The sequence below is a fragment of the Pocillopora damicornis genome, chromosome 14 (genome assembly GCF_964200805.1).
Source record: "Pocillopora damicornis chromosome 14, jaPocDami1.2, whole genome shotgun sequence".
In the NCBI taxonomy this organism is placed as follows: Eukaryota; Metazoa; Cnidaria; class Anthozoa; order Scleractinia; family Pocilloporidae; genus Pocillopora; species Pocillopora damicornis.
Window position 1 is genome coordinate 16,747,417 of NC_142683.1, and position 17,239 is coordinate 16,764,655.

The 17,239-nt window shown below is 37.8% G+C and overlaps 4 protein-coding genes and 2 long non-coding RNA genes across 8 annotated transcripts in view; 2 read left to right on the top strand and 4 right to left on the bottom strand.

Annotated features, from left to right (window-relative positions):
- LOC149034742 (uncharacterized) overlaps positions 1-17,239 on the bottom strand; it is a 367,942-nt gene that overhangs the window by 328,928 nt on the left and 21,775 nt on the right. The window lies entirely within an intron of this gene.
- The window catches only part of LOC149034760 (uncharacterized), a 95,990-nt gene that overhangs the window by 68,913 nt on the left and 9,838 nt on the right, over positions 1-17,239 (bottom strand). The gene's annotated exons all lie outside the window — the stretch shown is intronic.
- LOC149034761 (uncharacterized) overlaps positions 1-17,239 on the top strand; it is a 73,457-nt gene that overhangs the window by 37,543 nt on the left and 18,675 nt on the right. The window lies entirely within an intron of this gene.
- The window catches only part of LOC149034762 (uncharacterized), a 66,638-nt gene that overhangs the window by 30,724 nt on the left and 18,675 nt on the right, over positions 1-17,239 (top strand). The window lies entirely within an intron of this gene.
- On the bottom strand, positions 4,985-7,351 carry LOC149034763 (uncharacterized). Its single transcript, XM_089194384.1, has one exon. It carries the CDS (start codon positions 6,811-6,813, stop codon positions 5,971-5,973), a length of 843 nt encoding a protein of 280 aa, XP_089050510.1. The 5' UTR covers positions 6,814-7,351; the 3' UTR covers positions 4,985-5,970.
- On the bottom strand, positions 10,864-14,267 carry LOC149034764 (tetratricopeptide repeat protein 28-like). Its single transcript, XM_089194378.1, has one exon. It carries the CDS (start codon positions 14,265-14,267, stop codon positions 12,900-12,902), a length of 1,368 nt encoding a protein of 455 aa, XP_089050504.1. The 3' UTR covers positions 10,864-12,899.

Below are 17,239 nucleotides of genomic sequence, written 5' to 3' on the forward strand. Positions count from 1 at the left end.
TGGATGAATTTGCACAGAGTTTCCCTTGGCAACTTTTAGCGCAAAAAACTTTAAGAGGTTTCCATAAAAATTTCTCGCCAAATATTATTGAAAATCTTCTCATGCAAAAAAAAGGAATGGAATAAAAAGTTCAATTCAGTCCTCGACGGCAAAAAATTAACAATTTTCTGATGTCAAATTTTTTTAGGTAAAGTTTTTTTGCATAGGATGATGTTCAAGAGTGTTTAACCATGTAGGCATCCTGGCAAGTTCTAGATTCTTCAATCAAAATTTTTCTACCGAAATCTGTTTTTACTTTTATGTCCATTTAACGTTTTCAGGCTACAACTTGCCATGACCCATTCTCAGGATGAAGATCAATTCCCGAATGTAACACAGGAAGATTGCAAAACATCAGTAAAAATATTCAAGATATTGACATGAATTGTAGAAGCAATTTGATGACTAACATGCAACAAATTTTTAGAGTTAACTCTGATTTTCATTTCAACATCCTCAGCGAACAAGTTCCCAATTTTTCCATTGAATTTGATTTTTCCAGATTTTTTGTGAAAAAAATTAACGTTTCTGCATAAGTTGAGAGATCGGTCTTTATTCAATGAAACTAAAAATAAATATATAGAGAGAAATGAGTAACTTGAAGATTAATTCATCAGATTTTGAAAAAATGTTTTTTTCTATATTCCCGTGTTACATCGAATAACAGCACAAAAGATCTTTACTCTACAATAAGAGTTAATAAACTACACTTCAGTTTAAAAAAAAAATGCCTGATACAAAGAGTAAAATAGTTTAAAAAAATTTTAAAAATTTTCAAGGAAAACATGGAGGTTCAATTTGATGACGAGGAAGCGTTTCGTAAACCAGCAAAAAAAATAAACAATTTTGACTCTCTCGTTCGCTGCACCCGCTCGTTCGCTGCACCCGCTCGTTCGCTGCACCCGCTCGTTCGCTGCACCCGCTCGTTCGCTGCACCCGCTCGTTCGCTGCACCCGCTCGTTCGCTGCACCCGCTCATTCGCTATTTTGATGCTTCGCAACTCATTAATTAAAATCGTTCTTGCGCTTTAACCATGGAATAATCTCTGTTTACTCAATAAAGTTTGAATTACCGAACTGTTATAGTTGGTTTTGAATGTTTTACAACACCAAAGTATTTCTACACAAACTCGTGCACACTGGGCAAGATTAGTCCAAAAATTCTGGGCCTTTTTCGTCACGATTAATAGGTGATGACGTTTAAGAGATAAAGCTACAGCTAACGAATTTTCTGAAAAGATCCAAATTTCGTGCGAACTTGGTGTCAAAATTTTAAAAGCAAAACGCTCATTAAAGAATTTACCACCAAATGAATATACCTCTTTAGCTATGTGGTCACATCCGACATGGGTAAGAAACAGTAGCAGCCATAATTACTTTACTGCGAAGCAAGAAGATTTTTCCAAAATTGTTTCGTTCCTATCTTCTATGATAATTCTCCAGATTCGGGTTTGTCCTCTCACAAATTCCCTGAGGATCCTAAGCTTCAGAAGTTAAGTATCCACGCTATGATTCTGCAACATTAGTAGCACAATACTGTAGTTTAAATTTGCATGAGTAAATACCCAATTCACTACCTTTGTAACGATATTTCCACTAACGCGAATGAGCAAACTTTTCACTTTTCAATAGAGCTTCGACCTAACCTAACATCACTAAATCGCCAAAAATTTCTACGGAAGTGGTAATCCACTCCCGTTTCTGTTTCTTTCATGAATTTTGGTGATCTTTTGAGATCGTTTGTTCACAAGTTTGTTTTTCAATAAAAGCTTTAATTCGATTGGCCACTTAATTAACCTTACTTTGCCACCGATTACTTTTATTACCTTAATGTTTTAAGTGCTGATTTATCTTTGAATATGACAATTTTGGCAAGAAAAGAAAGGATATTTCTTCTGTAAGATGTCAGGTTCACTACACAAGCTTGAGCATCCATTTTGAATCACTCTTTACCCATGTTAAACCACGTGACCACATAGCTAAAAAAGGTGTAGTCATACGAAAGATCATAATTTATGCTTCTTCGTCCGGAATCGATTGTAGATGGTTTATGTAATAATACAGTGCAACTTGATCGAGTAACTAATTACTCGTGATCAGGCATTATAGTTTTAAAGATGTAGCTTTGAGAACATTGCAAACGTTTCAGGAACAAAAAAAAAATCAGAAGACCAATTTTAAAAAAAAGACCAATAAACAAATAGAGAAAATTATATCTGATTTAACACAGTGGAAAATGGTATGAATGGTCTTGAAACGTCAAAGACAATGTTCTCTTGCAAATTGAAACCCACTAGTTGATGGGACAAAATGAAAAATACAAGTTTTAAGATGGCACTGTAGTTATTTTGTTTTCAACTTTTCACAGAAAAAAGGTGGAATGACAAGAAATGAAAAGCCTCGTCGTTGAACCAAATTAACTCATCAATTCAATTCCTGATGATGATGATGAGATATCAACAAATCACCTTGGTTTTCATCTGGTAATTGTTGCTTAAGGCTTTTATTTTTGTATCTAAAATTTATCTTTGAGTGAAAGCGTCGCTCGTGTAGTGTTTCTGTCGCAGTGAAAATTCGTAAAAACTGGACCAGATAGTCTTCCGTGATGTCAATGTACATGTAAGACTAAGAAATCTTTTGGTGTAAATGTCCTAATGACTCTCTTCAGAACCGTTGGTTTGTCAATGTCTAGTCACTCTGTTGTCCCAGTCATTAGCGTGGCTTGTTGGTCAACGGTATGTGTTTTGGTATGTATGTATGCATGTACGTACGGTCAACGGTATGTATTTATAGTATGTATTTTGTTGTAAATCAGTTATGAGATAAATTCTTCTTTTTCTTGATTTGAATAGTTCAATTTCATCTAGTCTTTTTTTTAAAAAAAGTTTTAGAGTTACAGTGCCATCCAAAACATGTATCACCTTCTTGCGACATCAACTTGGATTTTACTGTGATACTAACGTTAAGCAAACAAAATACTAACGATCAGTCCAAAAACATCAACAATTCAGTTAGTTTCAGCTTTTTTTCTGTTCATTTTTATAGCGATGTTTAGTTTCTATATCTGCCGCTGAAATATCAAAGATAAGGTACATCAAATGAGAGCTTTCAGTGGGAATATGAGAAAAAAAACACATTATCGCTCAAGGTTTGCAGAACAATCCGTATCACTTTAAAATAACTAAAAAAAATGGGAGCAACTTCAGAATACCCCGCAACTCATTTACATGTCATTGAATAAGAATAGCGTCTATTGTGTTATGCCTCGATCTTCAAAGCCTCCCGACACATGTAAGTGAGGCGGACCAAAGTTGCGGGGTATTCTGAAGTTTAGCCAAAAAATGGTGGCTCAATTAATATTCACTCACCAATTGATTATTTTTAATTCGGAGCACATCTTGAATAATATCAGGCAATTGGTGTGTAGACGTGGAGTCTTCTCACAGAAATACAATAAATTATGGAGCCACCATTTTTGGCCACTGTTACTCGATAACTTCAAAGATCTTATCTTTGCAGTATCCTTTTTATGTTTAGTGATTCCAATGTCTCCTCTTGGCCATATTCTTTCATCCTTCCATTCGTCTGAGAGCAGCGCTTCCTGAAAACAAATTATTGAATTGATTAGGGATTGTTTGTTACTCTAAATATACTGGAAGGTTGGATGACAATGCTTACGAACATATGCAATCAAGAGAATTTTTAATGACAAAACGGGTATCATTTCTTTGCCCTAAAAAATTCAGTAAGAGGGGGATTTGTGAAATTAAGCCTTCAAAAATACACGTGGACGCGTTCAACTAAAGGTATCTTTTGCGGTCGACTTCCGAGATAATTTTTAATTTTACCCACAATTTATTACAATTATGCGTTCTGTGTCTGCAGAGGCTGACACCCTTGCTCAATCGAACAACGAGTTGAAGAGCTGCTTAACCAAAGAACTGACACGTGTTCAGCTAAGATTTTGCGACTTGTTCAGTTTTGTGAAGGATTTAAGAGTAACATTTTCTCAAGAATACGTACTCACCTTCTTCTAGAGAAACAAGGACAACTATCCGTTGTTTCTCTCTACACTTTTAGCGTCTTCCGTACAATTTACAATTTCATATTCAGCAAAGGAACTGCACGAATTCACTTGCCGGCGGACAGCGTAGTCTGCTGAAAATTCTACAATTTTAGATGAATATGGATTAACAGCTCGATCCAATAATTGGCTGATACGTCACATAGCTGGTGCGGAATTGATAACAAGTCTACTCGCTCATGATCAGTCAGATATGCATGAAACAAAAGGAAAAAAAATCACGTAATGAATTTGCACGTGAAAAGAGAAAAAAATCAACAGAAATACATTGTTGACACCATTCTGTGAAAGGAAAGGATCTTGACGCTGAAAAATCCAAAAACTTCGCTGGTAGGCTTTGTAACTAAACGGTGTCTTTTCTTAAAAGAAAATCTAAAATCTGAAAAAAGGCCCAAAGCCTTACTTTCAACATCGCGTTAAAAAATAAATATTAAGGAAAATGAAAAAGACCTATTTTCTAACGGAGGAGTGATAGATATGAGGAACGCAATATTGGTGACGGAGCAAAGTTATTTCCCCTGAAAAGGGACATAACAAATTAGCAAGATCGGAACTCATTCCCAAGGTCTTCCTTGTTTTCAAAATGGCGGCGGGCCACCTCAAAGTCTTGTGAGGATTTGGAGAAGGAAGTATAACTCATAGCACACACCCGAGAATGTATACTGGCATCGGTAACAGGAAAACATGAAAAGGAACGTTTAAAATGATAAAAGGGAATCTTTCACATGTGTTCCTGTGCCCGTCCTCATAGGATAAACCCTAACCCTAACCCTAGGCTTTTTCTCGTGTTCCCCGTTCGTCCTTATACCCTTCTCCTTAATGCGTTTCGTCATGCACTAGTAATCGCATTTTCATAGGCGCTACCATGCTTTCCGCCAAAGCAGGTATTTATTTTACGAAACTCTTTCAAACTCATGATTTCCATTATTTTTCACACGTTTCTTTCTGGGACTTTACTGTTTCTTGCTTAATGAAGCAACAGACTGTCACGCACTAACGTAGCCACTATCGTTTTCAAATGTTCACTAAAATACAACAAGCGGCGTGTTGATTTGTCGTTGCACTCAGGCGGCGAATATTTCACAGCGTTCAAAGACTAATATTTCGCCGTTTAGAGCAGACTGATGGAAATGTAGAATTTCTCCATTAGCAAAGAAATTTTTATTAGAATGCAACCATTCAAATTTCCGTACGTGGGAATCGCTTTAGGAAAACAAACGTCACGACTCGTAGAAATAACAGCGTGATCTAGTCTCCTTCGTAGCACTTCTTAGACTCGTCACGCAACGCTCCTCCTTACTTTAAATTCCTTTCCCGTTGCGTCACGATTCTATATGTTAAGGGAACATATAAGAATTAACTAACAATTTCGCTGGAGACACGAAAACACAGAATATTATGCCATGTGCATTTCTAAGCCGATAGATAGGGAATAAACTATTTACAATTCGTTGGAGCAATTTTCTCTGTCGTTTGTATAGAGAGGAAGTTATAGAATTCTTAATAGAGCATTTCGATTGAGTGTCTTGAAACTAATGCCAAAGTTATTACATCGACCAATCAGAGGTAAGAAAATTATCTCAAAGAACCGATAGAAATTCAAAGTAAAACCAAGCAAAACTGCAAAAGTCGCGGAAACACGTGAGGGTACGAGTTGTGATTGGGTTTAGAGTTGCATCTGATTGGTTCCGAAGGGAGCGAGAGTTTCCTGGACCAATCATAGAACGTGGTGAAACAAATCTCCGATTACTTTCGACACTCAATCGAAAATTGCACCAAATGGGATGAGAGGCCGTCACTCCCACCAATCTATACACTCTCTGTTTTACTGCTCTATCATCCATGTTATCACTGCAAAGGTGCTTGGTTAGAGAGAATATTCTTATCATCAATGAAAAGTTTCTGCCAAAAGAAACTCGTCATTTTGAATCTGAAAGTGGTTGTACCAAAGTCACGCAGAAGATCATTTATCATTTCAAAATGTACCGAGCGTTGTGCTCCCGTAGACCGATGCACCTTATGAACTTGAACAGTAAGTTCCAAAATGGTGGCGAGCAAGTTCATTAGAGAGATGGCAAATAACACCAGCACGGAAAGCTTTGACAACACAAAGATAAAATTGGGATATTGACGCTTCAGAAAATTCAACTGCGTATAATTCAAGTAGCCAACAAATAAAGTTCTTAGAATATAGTTAAAAGCCAAACCCATCAATATCATCCAGGAATTGATGGATTTGGCAGATATAGCGAGCTTGACGTAACTGGTCAAGGATACAAACAAAAGAATCACCAGAGTCCAATAAGAGGGAAGAAATTTCAGCTGATGTAGGATGGCTTTGTATCCAAGAAAATCTGGAACTTTCTGCAGTGCCAAGATGATGATGATTGTGAAAACAGAGAGTGTAGCAAGCCATGTTATCACCAGTTCTTCGGAATATGGAAACACTGCGCCTTTCTCACAAAAATAGACAGTGGAATTGTCTTTGAAACAATTTACACTGCGAATCATGTACACACATGGGCCACCAACATTCCATAGTAACAGCAAGGTAAAGCCTACAGCCCACAGTTTGATGGATCTTTTGTTTTGCCTGTCTTCGTTTGGAAGAGGCAGGTAATAGCTTGAGCGGTGCAGGAGTGATGCATGCTCGTCTATGTCCACACGGGTTGTCATCATAAAATCTTCCATAAATATTCGTTCAATCACTTCGTTACTGAAATACAATACACTGATCTCTCCTTAAAAACTGGTGATCCTTTGATAAATACTGAGGGATGAAAAATAATCAAAGCAGAACTTTTTAGATGTACGTCGCTAGTTTCGCTTCATAGTAAATGGAAATGTTGTTTTGATAGGCGCGTAATATATTCAGCACACAATTATTAAGAAGCACTTAACAACAATGATTCAATGCTGTGTAGTTTAGGAATTTTTCATAACAGTAAGCCGTGAAGACTCCAACACCATCGTACTGAATGAAAAAGTTATGAAGTAAGAGGGCTCTGAACTTTGAGAGAGCTAAGGTGCTGAAAGTTTATTGTGTAAGAGTTCTCTGTGTTAAACTGAGAAAAAAAAAAAAAAGAAAAAGATCAGCTGATGCGAATTCCTACCTGGTCCGGTAAATATGGTAGTCATAGCTGGGCCAGTTATTTTGTTAAAAAAAAAATCCTTATGTCCCAAACAAACTTATCATTTTAAAGGACTAAGACAGACGAGCAGCGAAACAACAGAAGAAGCACAACGTGAGTTCTGTGCGGAAGCTAAAAATGGTTTTCAATTTTTTAAACGCCGTTTCAGGGTAGACATTACAGAACTGATCACTCAAATCATATGATTGCTTTCTAAATATTTAGTCATTATTTTAGAGAGCAAAGCCAAGGTTATTTTGTCTTTATTAGGAACATTCAGCTGTCATTGCACTTACAAGTGTGTTTCAGAAAATTCAAAAGGCTTCATTTAAATCAAAAAAATTTTTTTTTCTCACCTTGATATTACTCCAATGTTGTTTTTTAAGCGAAAATCTTCAGGTCTCTGCAGTTTTGGTGAAACTTTTGCAGGGGTCTGCTTAGGATGATGCTTATGACCACAAGTACTACGTTAGCAATGACCGAAAAATCAGAATGACCAGTAGTCGTCCGTTGTACCTTTGCGGCTTACACCAGTCATTGCCAAGATTTGTGTCACAAAATGCGTCCCAGTTTCATGAATATAATTTCAGTTGCTGACGCATTGAGAAATGAGAAATTTAAGGGACTAAAATAGCGTCCACGTTAATCATCTGACAGCAGACTTGTAGTTCAGTGAGCTGAGCTTAAAGAAAATCAATTTTGATTTCAATGCATTCATTCGCCGTTAAGCAAATTCATAAATCTATTCAGCTGGTCTCTACAAATCTTCATTTAAGGTTTAACAGTCAAACTGTTGAACTGAGCTGTCAAATCGAAATAGAAGTCAAGCTATCACACGAACGAAAACGGATTTGAAGAGAATTGGCAGCTCGTTGAGCCCGTTAAGAGCGTCATGTGGAAGAAAATGTTTAAACGGTTAGTGTTTTAAGCACGTGGTATCTCTGGTTTGTTGTGTTTCATTTCATCAAAAAAAATTAATGCAGAGTTTCAAGTTGACATTAGCATTCTTATGCAAATATGATACCACTATTAGGATTGGAATCGTTTAAAATGAAGAAAAAAAGAAACAGTTCGCTGATCTCAGCTGAACGTCACGTTAAATGTGAAAGTAGGTTACTGGCACATGTCGAATCCAGTGGCACGAATTCCTTGGTATATAGGGAGGTCTTAAGTGCGGTTATTCTTTCGCGATTATTCCACCTTTGTGATGGCATAGTTCTACTGAGGATGAGGATGGAGATTTACAACTGTGTAGCTGCGTCTTGTTGAAGGTATTGCTCAGTGTATTGATTTCTTTGTATGATTGGCAAAATGGGAGTAAAATGTATTATCTAAAGTAAACGTGAATCGAATTTCCATTATTCAGAATTAATAGTGATGATCGTGAATGATTTTGTTTCAGAAATATTTCCCGCCTTTAAGAGTTTGAAACTTAAAGCCTTAATCAACTCGCCATCTCTATGTCTTCACGTCAGATGAGTCATGACTGCGCTTGAAAATGCTGTGTTTTCTTTAAACGACGCACAGGTTTTCATCGAGTATTTAATGAACCTTGGAAAAAGACACAAAGCATGGCCCGAGAGGCTGGAAAATTTCGATGTATGTATTCTGTTATGCCGATCAAGGTTACTTAGGGGTACATATTGTTGTATAGAGCTGTATTGTGATGTAAACTGCAGTACCGAGAAGTATAATGCTATCTAGGGGTAGATATTGTTGTATAGCACTGTATCGTGATGTAGGGCGCAGAAGAGGGAAGTACAGTGGTATCTAGGGGTACCTATTGATGTATAGCGCTGTATAGTGATGTAAATTGCAGAAGAGAGAAGTATAGGATATATGTTGTTTTATAGCGCTGTATTCCGTAAATTGCGGAAGAGGGAAGTAAAGTGCTATCCAGGGGTACATGTTGCTTTTTATGATCCATCAAATATTTTTGCCCGCGAGCAATTGGTGTAAACGCAGCAAGTAACTAAATATCCCACAGCTAATACTGGGTGATATCCGAGAATATAACGCAAGCGATATTCCCCAATTTGTAAACCTTACTTCCACCTCGATAAGTCTTCGTTTAAACTTTAATTCAATTCAGTGAGCTGTTCATAAAGATTTTTTCACGAGCGTTGCAAAATAGTTGAAGGATAAAAATCACAATAGCCTCTATTTTGCACGAAAATATGTTCGGATATCTGTCCTTGGACATTGTCTGTCCCTCGAAGCTCACAGTTTTGGCATCTTGGAATAGATAATGTCCGCGGACAAATATCCTTATTTTCGCGCCAAATTGGAGCAATAGTTTATATTGCGCTGTATGGTGATATAAAATTCAGTAGAGGGAAGCACAGTTCTATTTAGGGGTTCATATTGTTGTGATGCGCTGCTCAGTTACTGCATTTGACGGATTTACAGTGCTACTCAGGGGCATAATGTTGTATTGTGCTGTATTATGATAAAAGTTGCAGTAGAGGGATGTATATTGCTATTTAAGGGAGGGGGACAAGGGCATATAGACGTCCGTATTCGAGGAGTTTATTCTACAACGTAAGGAGACATGGAGTCGAATAACCGACGGAACGTGTTTGCTCATAATGAATCTCTCGGGCTGTTATCGACTACCTCTTAGGAAGCATTACAATAACTTAACCTTTCTTAATTATTGTTTAGTCAAAACTCTTTTTCAAGGTCCTCTCTGCGTCTACATCCAAGATGGCGGCTATCGACTCGGAGAAGTCTGTGGATTGGCCTGCTGCCATCTTGGACTCGCGATGTAGGTGGACCCTGGGCGAGAGTTTGATCCATTCCCAATCAGATGATAGAAAAAGCCTTAATTTGGACATTGAAGGACTCGTTTCCAACAAAATGCATCGATTATGTCGCAAAGACTTGGAGGGAGCTCTTTCGTTTTATAGCTGCTACTGTGATGAGAGGACTGAGGAGAGCAAACACTGGCAAGTGAGACTTGAAAGTGAGAGAACCTGTGGACTGGGAATGAGTCGAAAGGAAAACTGAGATTTTACCAGAAATGATGCTAAGAGGACACTATCCTAAAGTGAACAAAATAAGCATAATAACAACTACTGTGGGGGAGTAAGGAGGTATATGAGTTGTAAGAGACCTGACGTTTGCGCGAGGATTGAGACGAATGAAAACTGAAACAGACAAGGAGATAGTCGCGTCTAATGAAGCGCGTAGAAGAATAAAGTTGAGGGCGATGAAAGAAGTGCGCGTAAAAATGGGAATAAAGGAAAAGTACGATGAAAAAAAGGGAAGGAACAAAAGGAAGGAGAAAAAAGAGATGCGCAAATGTGAAAAGGTGTAAAAACTTGTATGAGGATAAAGGTAAAAAGGGCGCACACAGGTAACAGTATGAACACGTCCGTCGGCATTCAAAATCGTGTGACAATATGGAGAACGGTAGACAGTGAAAGAGACACAATCGAAGAGGTGGCGAGCGTTTGTTAAGTGGGTGGGGGCTTGAAACATGGAATGTCAGTACACTGTCAGCTGCAAAGATTATCAACTTGACGGGTCAAAATAAGCATTGAAGTCCCCATAGGATCTGTTCTCTCTACATCTCACGTGAATCCCTAGAATATGGAGACAGACAATGAAAATCAACGCAGTTTTTGTATTTTAGACACTGTTTATCTCTCTTACACAAAAAAAGTAAAAAAAAATACAATACAAACTGCATTAAATTGTTCAAGGCATTAAGTAAAGTACGCGCTAAACAGAGACACTAAAATGAACCCATTTATTCCCAAGACTGATCATAACTTAAATTCTCCTCACAAAATTAATGCACCGACAAACATGGTGTCAATAAGAATTAGAAAAAATCTAAACTGGAGGATTATTTTTCACTAGAAACGTTATGTTTCATCGAATTCCCAGAATGAAGCGACAAAGAAACACATTCTTATCAGTTGGGAGAATTTTTCTTCAGAACTTGGGAGTTAATGAGTTAATGAATAAAAACTAAGGTAAATGGACAAATAGCTTCAACTTTAAATACAATTAGCATCAAAACAATTCACACGAAATACACTGACATTATAAAAAGCATATTTAGTTAAAACTGTCCCAGCTTGTTGTTAAAATCCTACGTTACATCATATTCAACCGTGTGCGAGGTTAACTATTACATTTTATACCAGCATATACCAATGGTAGTTATGAAAACCTGCCAAAAATTAAGATTGATTTTACAAAAATTTCTTTTAAAACAGCCGTGATACATTATACCTTAAACTTTTGACCACATAACGGGTTCTAATCACAAAGCGTGCTCGGAATACCTAAGTATAAATTCTTAAATCTAAGAAAGATATCATCCGACATCTTCAAATTATACTAAGGTAAATTTAAAGCCATGAAAAAAATTTGAACTGGAAATTTTTAAAAAAATGCAAGTTTTATCCTGAAGCCGTCAGCCTTTTTACTGCGGACTACATTTACATTTATTCATAAACATTTTCACCAGAATAATTCCCATCGAGGACTACATGGCTTACTTCAACTGTTTCCCTAATTTACTAGCGTAAACATTTTCCTACCACAAACAACAAATTCCATGTCACATACATTAAAAGTCACAGCTATGGAAACTTCAGTTAAAGTAAACTCTGCTTCGCTATTTCCTTGTTTAGATTACATGGACAATTTGTCTGTCGTGGTTTTTTAAAACAAACAGATGAGTGTTTGATAAAACGGACTAAAATTCATCAAACTCGTTTGATTGAAAGCAGGCCGTTGTAGTCAGCTCTTTGACTTGTTGTAGGCCTTTTTCCTGGGAAATTTCAATTTTTGTTTCAACATTTGTAAGAGTCATATTAGAAAAGTCAAGCGGGCGGAAAACAATTGTCGGCCGGGCCCACGGGACTAGAGGCTGGCCACACCCCTGAGAGTAGGTCTAATGTCTCTAACATATGGTCAGTAAATTCAACAACATCATCTCTGATGATTACTTCTTCAAATTAAGCTTAGAATGGCAATCTTGGCACTGATGGAATTGGATTGCATTAAAATGAATTGAAAAAAAGTTGAAAATGATAATCAATTTTTTTGTAAAGATAATTGCAAATTGCAACAAAGTAATTTATGACGTAGAAAAGCCATTAAGATTAATTCACATATGGCTGCGAATTTTGCAGATCAAATTTTTTAAATTAAAATTTCGCCACCTTTTGCAAATGACAAACTTTTTCTTTGCTTATCAAAAGCTTAGAGTATCAACGTAATTAAAACCCTGTGGACAAGCTCCTGGTTGTGTACAAGAAAAAAACCTTCAAATTATTTCCCATACAACTGATTGCAATAAACGAATAGATCTGAGTGTCCTTTTGGCGAAACGAAAACCTCGTAGTCGCCTTCAACAACTTCAGGCATTAACAACAAAAGCCTTGTTGCATCTTGTTCTCTTCGCAAGCATCTAAATTTGTAAAGGTAAAAAAATAGCAATTCCATTGAACAAAATATACTGAAATAGTCTGTTTTATTTCTTCATCAAAGTAAAGTCACACATCTCAAGTTCCATTTAACCAAAAAGTGAAAAGTCATGAAAAATAGCCAAAAAACGCCAAAATAGAGAAGCATTTAAACCTTCCAAGTTCCTGCGCATTCATTTTGAGATGAAATAAAAAGTTTTCATTTATGTGATTTCATATTTAAATTTTCTCTTTCCTTTGCCATGAAGTCAAGAGTGACGTCATCTCCAATCAGTAAAAAGGGCGCCCAGTGTTTGATGTCGCAGAACTTGTCTGATTCTCTGAGGCTTTTCACGGCCAGGTTCAGTGACTCGCTTGCTCGTTTACCTCCTGCAAGTTGTTGATAAAAGTATTTCATGAACTCAAGAGTAGCCTCGTCTTCAATCGCCCACAGGGACACCACAACAGACCGAGCACCAGCCCCCATAAAAGCGCGCGCAATGCCAACCACACCTTCAGCCTTGATCTCGCCCTGGCCGCTGTGGCAGCAACTAAGCACAACAAGTTTGGCCCGAAGTTGAGCATTCAGCACATCTCCAGTTGTTAAAATGTAATCCTCCTCCGTTGGCACAGTAGATATTCGGTGTGGGTCAGGTGTAAGAGCAATTTCGCCAGTTTCCATACATCCGTGTGCCGCAAAGTGAACTAAGGAAACGGAACTGAGTCTTTTCAACACCTCACGTTTCGTGGCCTGACTGCCAGTGATTGGCGTGATATTCAGAATTTTTCCGATCATTTCTACTTCTTCTTTAGCACACGGAAGCTGATCGAGGACTTTCTCTCCCTCGCTGTTAGTAACCTCGGCTACCCACGGATCTCCTACGAGCAACGCGCCACTGCTTTTGTGATAATCATCTGGGCAATCGGCGATGAGTCTAAGACTTGTCAACGATGGAGCGAGTCGGATTGTGAACGATTCACACAGGTATTTAGAATTACCATTCTTCAATGCAGCGTAAGGAGCGATCCACAGGGGTCCATCAGGAATAATGAGTAGCTCATCCCCTTGAACCAGGTCAGCCACTGGCTTCATGACGGTATCATACAAAGTGCTCAAGCATTCTTTTTGTTGGATGGGAGGTCGAGGGCTGTCTTCTTTAGTTTCCTCGTCCACTTTTGAACGGCTCCCCCTCAAAGCATCCAAAGATCGATTCTCGCATCTCACATTAGAACGAACACCAAGTTGTGTATAGACACCGAGAATGAACGACTCAAAGGACTGGCTAGCTCTATTATTCTCTGAAAAAAAACCTTTGAGTTTACTTTGTCTTAACTGAACTTGTTTACCTTCGGACACAACCCAAAGATTGACGTTAGCTTTGTCCACTGCCTGAAAGACGGTGTTTGATGGAACGTTTTTTAAAACTGCGCAATCTTCATCTTCTCCCCTGTGCTGACTTGTTCCACCACAAAAACTGGATTCCATGAGGTCGGTCAGAGCTTGAGCTCGTCCTTTCTCAGCTACAAATAAGGCGTCATCTACATTACCTTGTTCTACGAGAACTCTCCACAAACCCGTATACGCCATTTGATGCCGATTTCGAAAATTAACTTTCCACTCATCTTTAGATTTTAAAAGTACTCTCAAGGAATTGAATAAGTTTATACTAGCTTGATAATGTTCAACGGCTTTTGGCAGTCCACCTTGCAACTCAAAAACGCATCCTAATAGACAGTAGGCCGTTGCCTCCAAGGATTTGTCTCCTACTTCTTTAGCTATTTTAAGACTTAGGTTGTGGTACTCTATGGCTTTTTTGAAATCACCCAGACTAAAATAAGCATTGCCAAGTTTGCTATAAGCACCACCCTCCCCATGCTTGTCTCCTACTTCTTTAGTTATTTTAAGCTGTAGGTTGTGGTACTCTATGGCTTTTTTGAAATCACCCACACTAACATAAGCATTGCCAAGATTGCCATCAGCGTTACCCTCCCCATGCGTGTCTCCTACTTCTTTAGCTATTTTAAGAGCTAGGTTGTAGTACTCTATGGCTTTTTTAAATCACCCAGACAGTAATAAGCATTGCCAAGATTGCCATAAGCACCACCCTCCCCAAGCTTGTCTCCTACCTCTTCAGCTATTTTAAGATCTAGGTTGTGGTACTCTATGGCTTTTTTGTAATCACCCAGACGGTCATAAACAGTGCCAAGATTGCCATAAGCACCACCCTCCCCATGCTTGTCTCCTACTTCTTTAGCTATTTTAAGATGTAGGTTGTGGTACTCTATGGCTTTTTTGAAATCACCCAGACTAAAATAAGCATTGCCAAGACTGCCATAAGCGTTACCCTCCCCATGCTTGTGTCCTACTTCTTTAGCTATTTTAAGATGTAGGTTGTGGTACTCTATGGCTTTTTTGAAATCACCCAGACGGCAATAAGCAATGCCAAGATTGCCATAAGCACCACCCTCCCCATGTGTGTCTCCTACTTCTTTAGCTATTTTAAGATGTAGGTTGTGGTACTCTATGGCTTTTTTGAAACCACCCAGACTGTCATAAGCATTGCCAAGATTGCCATAAGCACGACCCTCCCTATACTTGTCTCCTACTTCTTTAGCTATTTTAAGATCTAGGTTGTGGTACTCTATGGCTTTTTTGAAATCACCCAGACGTTGATAAGCAATGCCAAGATTGCCATAAGCAACACCCTCCCCATGCTTGTCTCCTACTTCTTTAGCTATTTTAAGATGTAGGTTGTGGTACTCTATGGCTTTTCTTAAATCACCCAGACGGTGATAAGCATTGCCAAGGTTGCCATAAGCGTTACCCTCCCCATGCTTGTCTCCTACTTCTTTAGCTATTTTAAGATGTAGGTTGTGGTACTCGATGGCTTTTTTGAAATCAGCCAGACTAACATAAGCATTGCCAAGATTGCCATAAACACCACCCTCCACATGCGTGTCTCCTACTTCTTTAGCTATTTTAAGATCTAGGTTGTGGTACTCTATGGCTTTTTTTAAATCACCCAGACGGTGATAAGCATTGCCAAGATTGCCATAAGCGTTACCCTCACAATGCGTGTCTCCTACTTCTTTAGCTATTTTAAGATGTAGGTTGTGGTACTCTATGGCTTTTTTGAAATCACCCAGACGGTAATAAGCATTGCCAAGATTGCCATAAGCATCACCCTCCCCATACTTGTCTCCTACTTCTTTAGCTTTTTTAAGATGTAGGTTGTGGTACTCTATGGCTTCTTCTCTCCGATTATAGAGATCTTTGACTTTCTTGACATCACCTGAACTTGCATTACCATGGTCATGACTAATAGGATCTTTTTCCTCCATGGATGTATCTCCCCCTTCATTGACAGACTGAAGTCTTAATGACAACAAGATCCTATTGTTTTTTTCAATCTTTTTTTATGTTAAGGGTTAAAAATGTGGGAAAAACAAAAAAGATTATGTTTCTGATCATATTGATATGTAATAGTCCCTTTTAACATTTGCGTGCATGGTTCCCCAAGCCTCTGAACAAGAGCGATGATTAAGGGTGAACTTGTTATGATAAAAACATTGCTGCTTTTTAAATGCAAACTACTTTGTTATTATCGTTTCTAGATACTGATCTCTATCACAACCAGGTCACCTTCAGCCTCGCTCCAAATCAAAGGCTTGGCAACTAAGTACACAACTATAAAATGGCTCAATAGGAGGGTTTTTGTAGATGATTTATCAACATTCAGTCTTAAAGTCAGTTATGAAGTAAATCTACACTTCAAAAATGTTTTTTCTGTGAGCAGCCTCAAAATTTAACGCGAAATATCTAGATTTAACCCCTAGTTTCCAAAAACTGAGCAGCACTTGCTCAATTTTTAAATTAATATAGCTTTAACATCAGACAAATGTTTTACAGCAGTGGAAGAAATGAGTCTACAACACAAATACATGTCTGTGTCCAGAACACAACGAAAGTTTCCGAGTCTCCAAGTAGTGGAAAAAGGTCGAAGGCAAGAAAATCTGCATAAGATATGTAAACATTACTAAGCTTTTTGTTCTGGCTTGTTTTAGAGAGATCATTTACCCAAGTATCATGTATAAACTGGATGAATATTAGTCTTCTAACCCTTTAACTCCCGTGAGTGACCAAAAGAGAATTTCTCCTTACAATAGCAATACAATATCAATCAGATAAGTGTTGAGAGTAAAAAATAATATATCAATTTGAAAATATTTAGTTGATGCAATACTGAATTCTCTGTACTAACATTACAAGAATTGTATGGTTGACAGTAAGGATAATTACAAATTTGGTCTGGGAAATTAAAGGATTATTTAAACTAATGTACCAGTCATTGGCATGGATAGTAGAACTAAGTCAAATTGGCTAAAAGGAGTAATTTCATTAGTCATGAGGTAATAACTTCTTCTATGTTTTTAATTGCACACACTTAAAGTATATGAGCTGACAAGTTCCCATCATAATTAATACCCTTCTTTGTATTTTCTCCCTTGAAACATCAAATTAGGGAAACTTTTTCCATTATACCCACGGTTAAAAATGAA

Excerpts from the sequence above, each read along its gene's own strand:
- LOC149034763 (XM_089194384.1), bottom strand. The coding sequence starts at position 6,813 with ATGGAAGATTTTATGATGACAACCCGTGTGGACATAGACGAGCATGCA.
- LOC149034764 (XM_089194378.1), bottom strand. The coding sequence starts at position 14,267 with ATGGCGTATACGGGTTTGTGGAGAGTTCTCGTAGAACAAGGTAATGTA.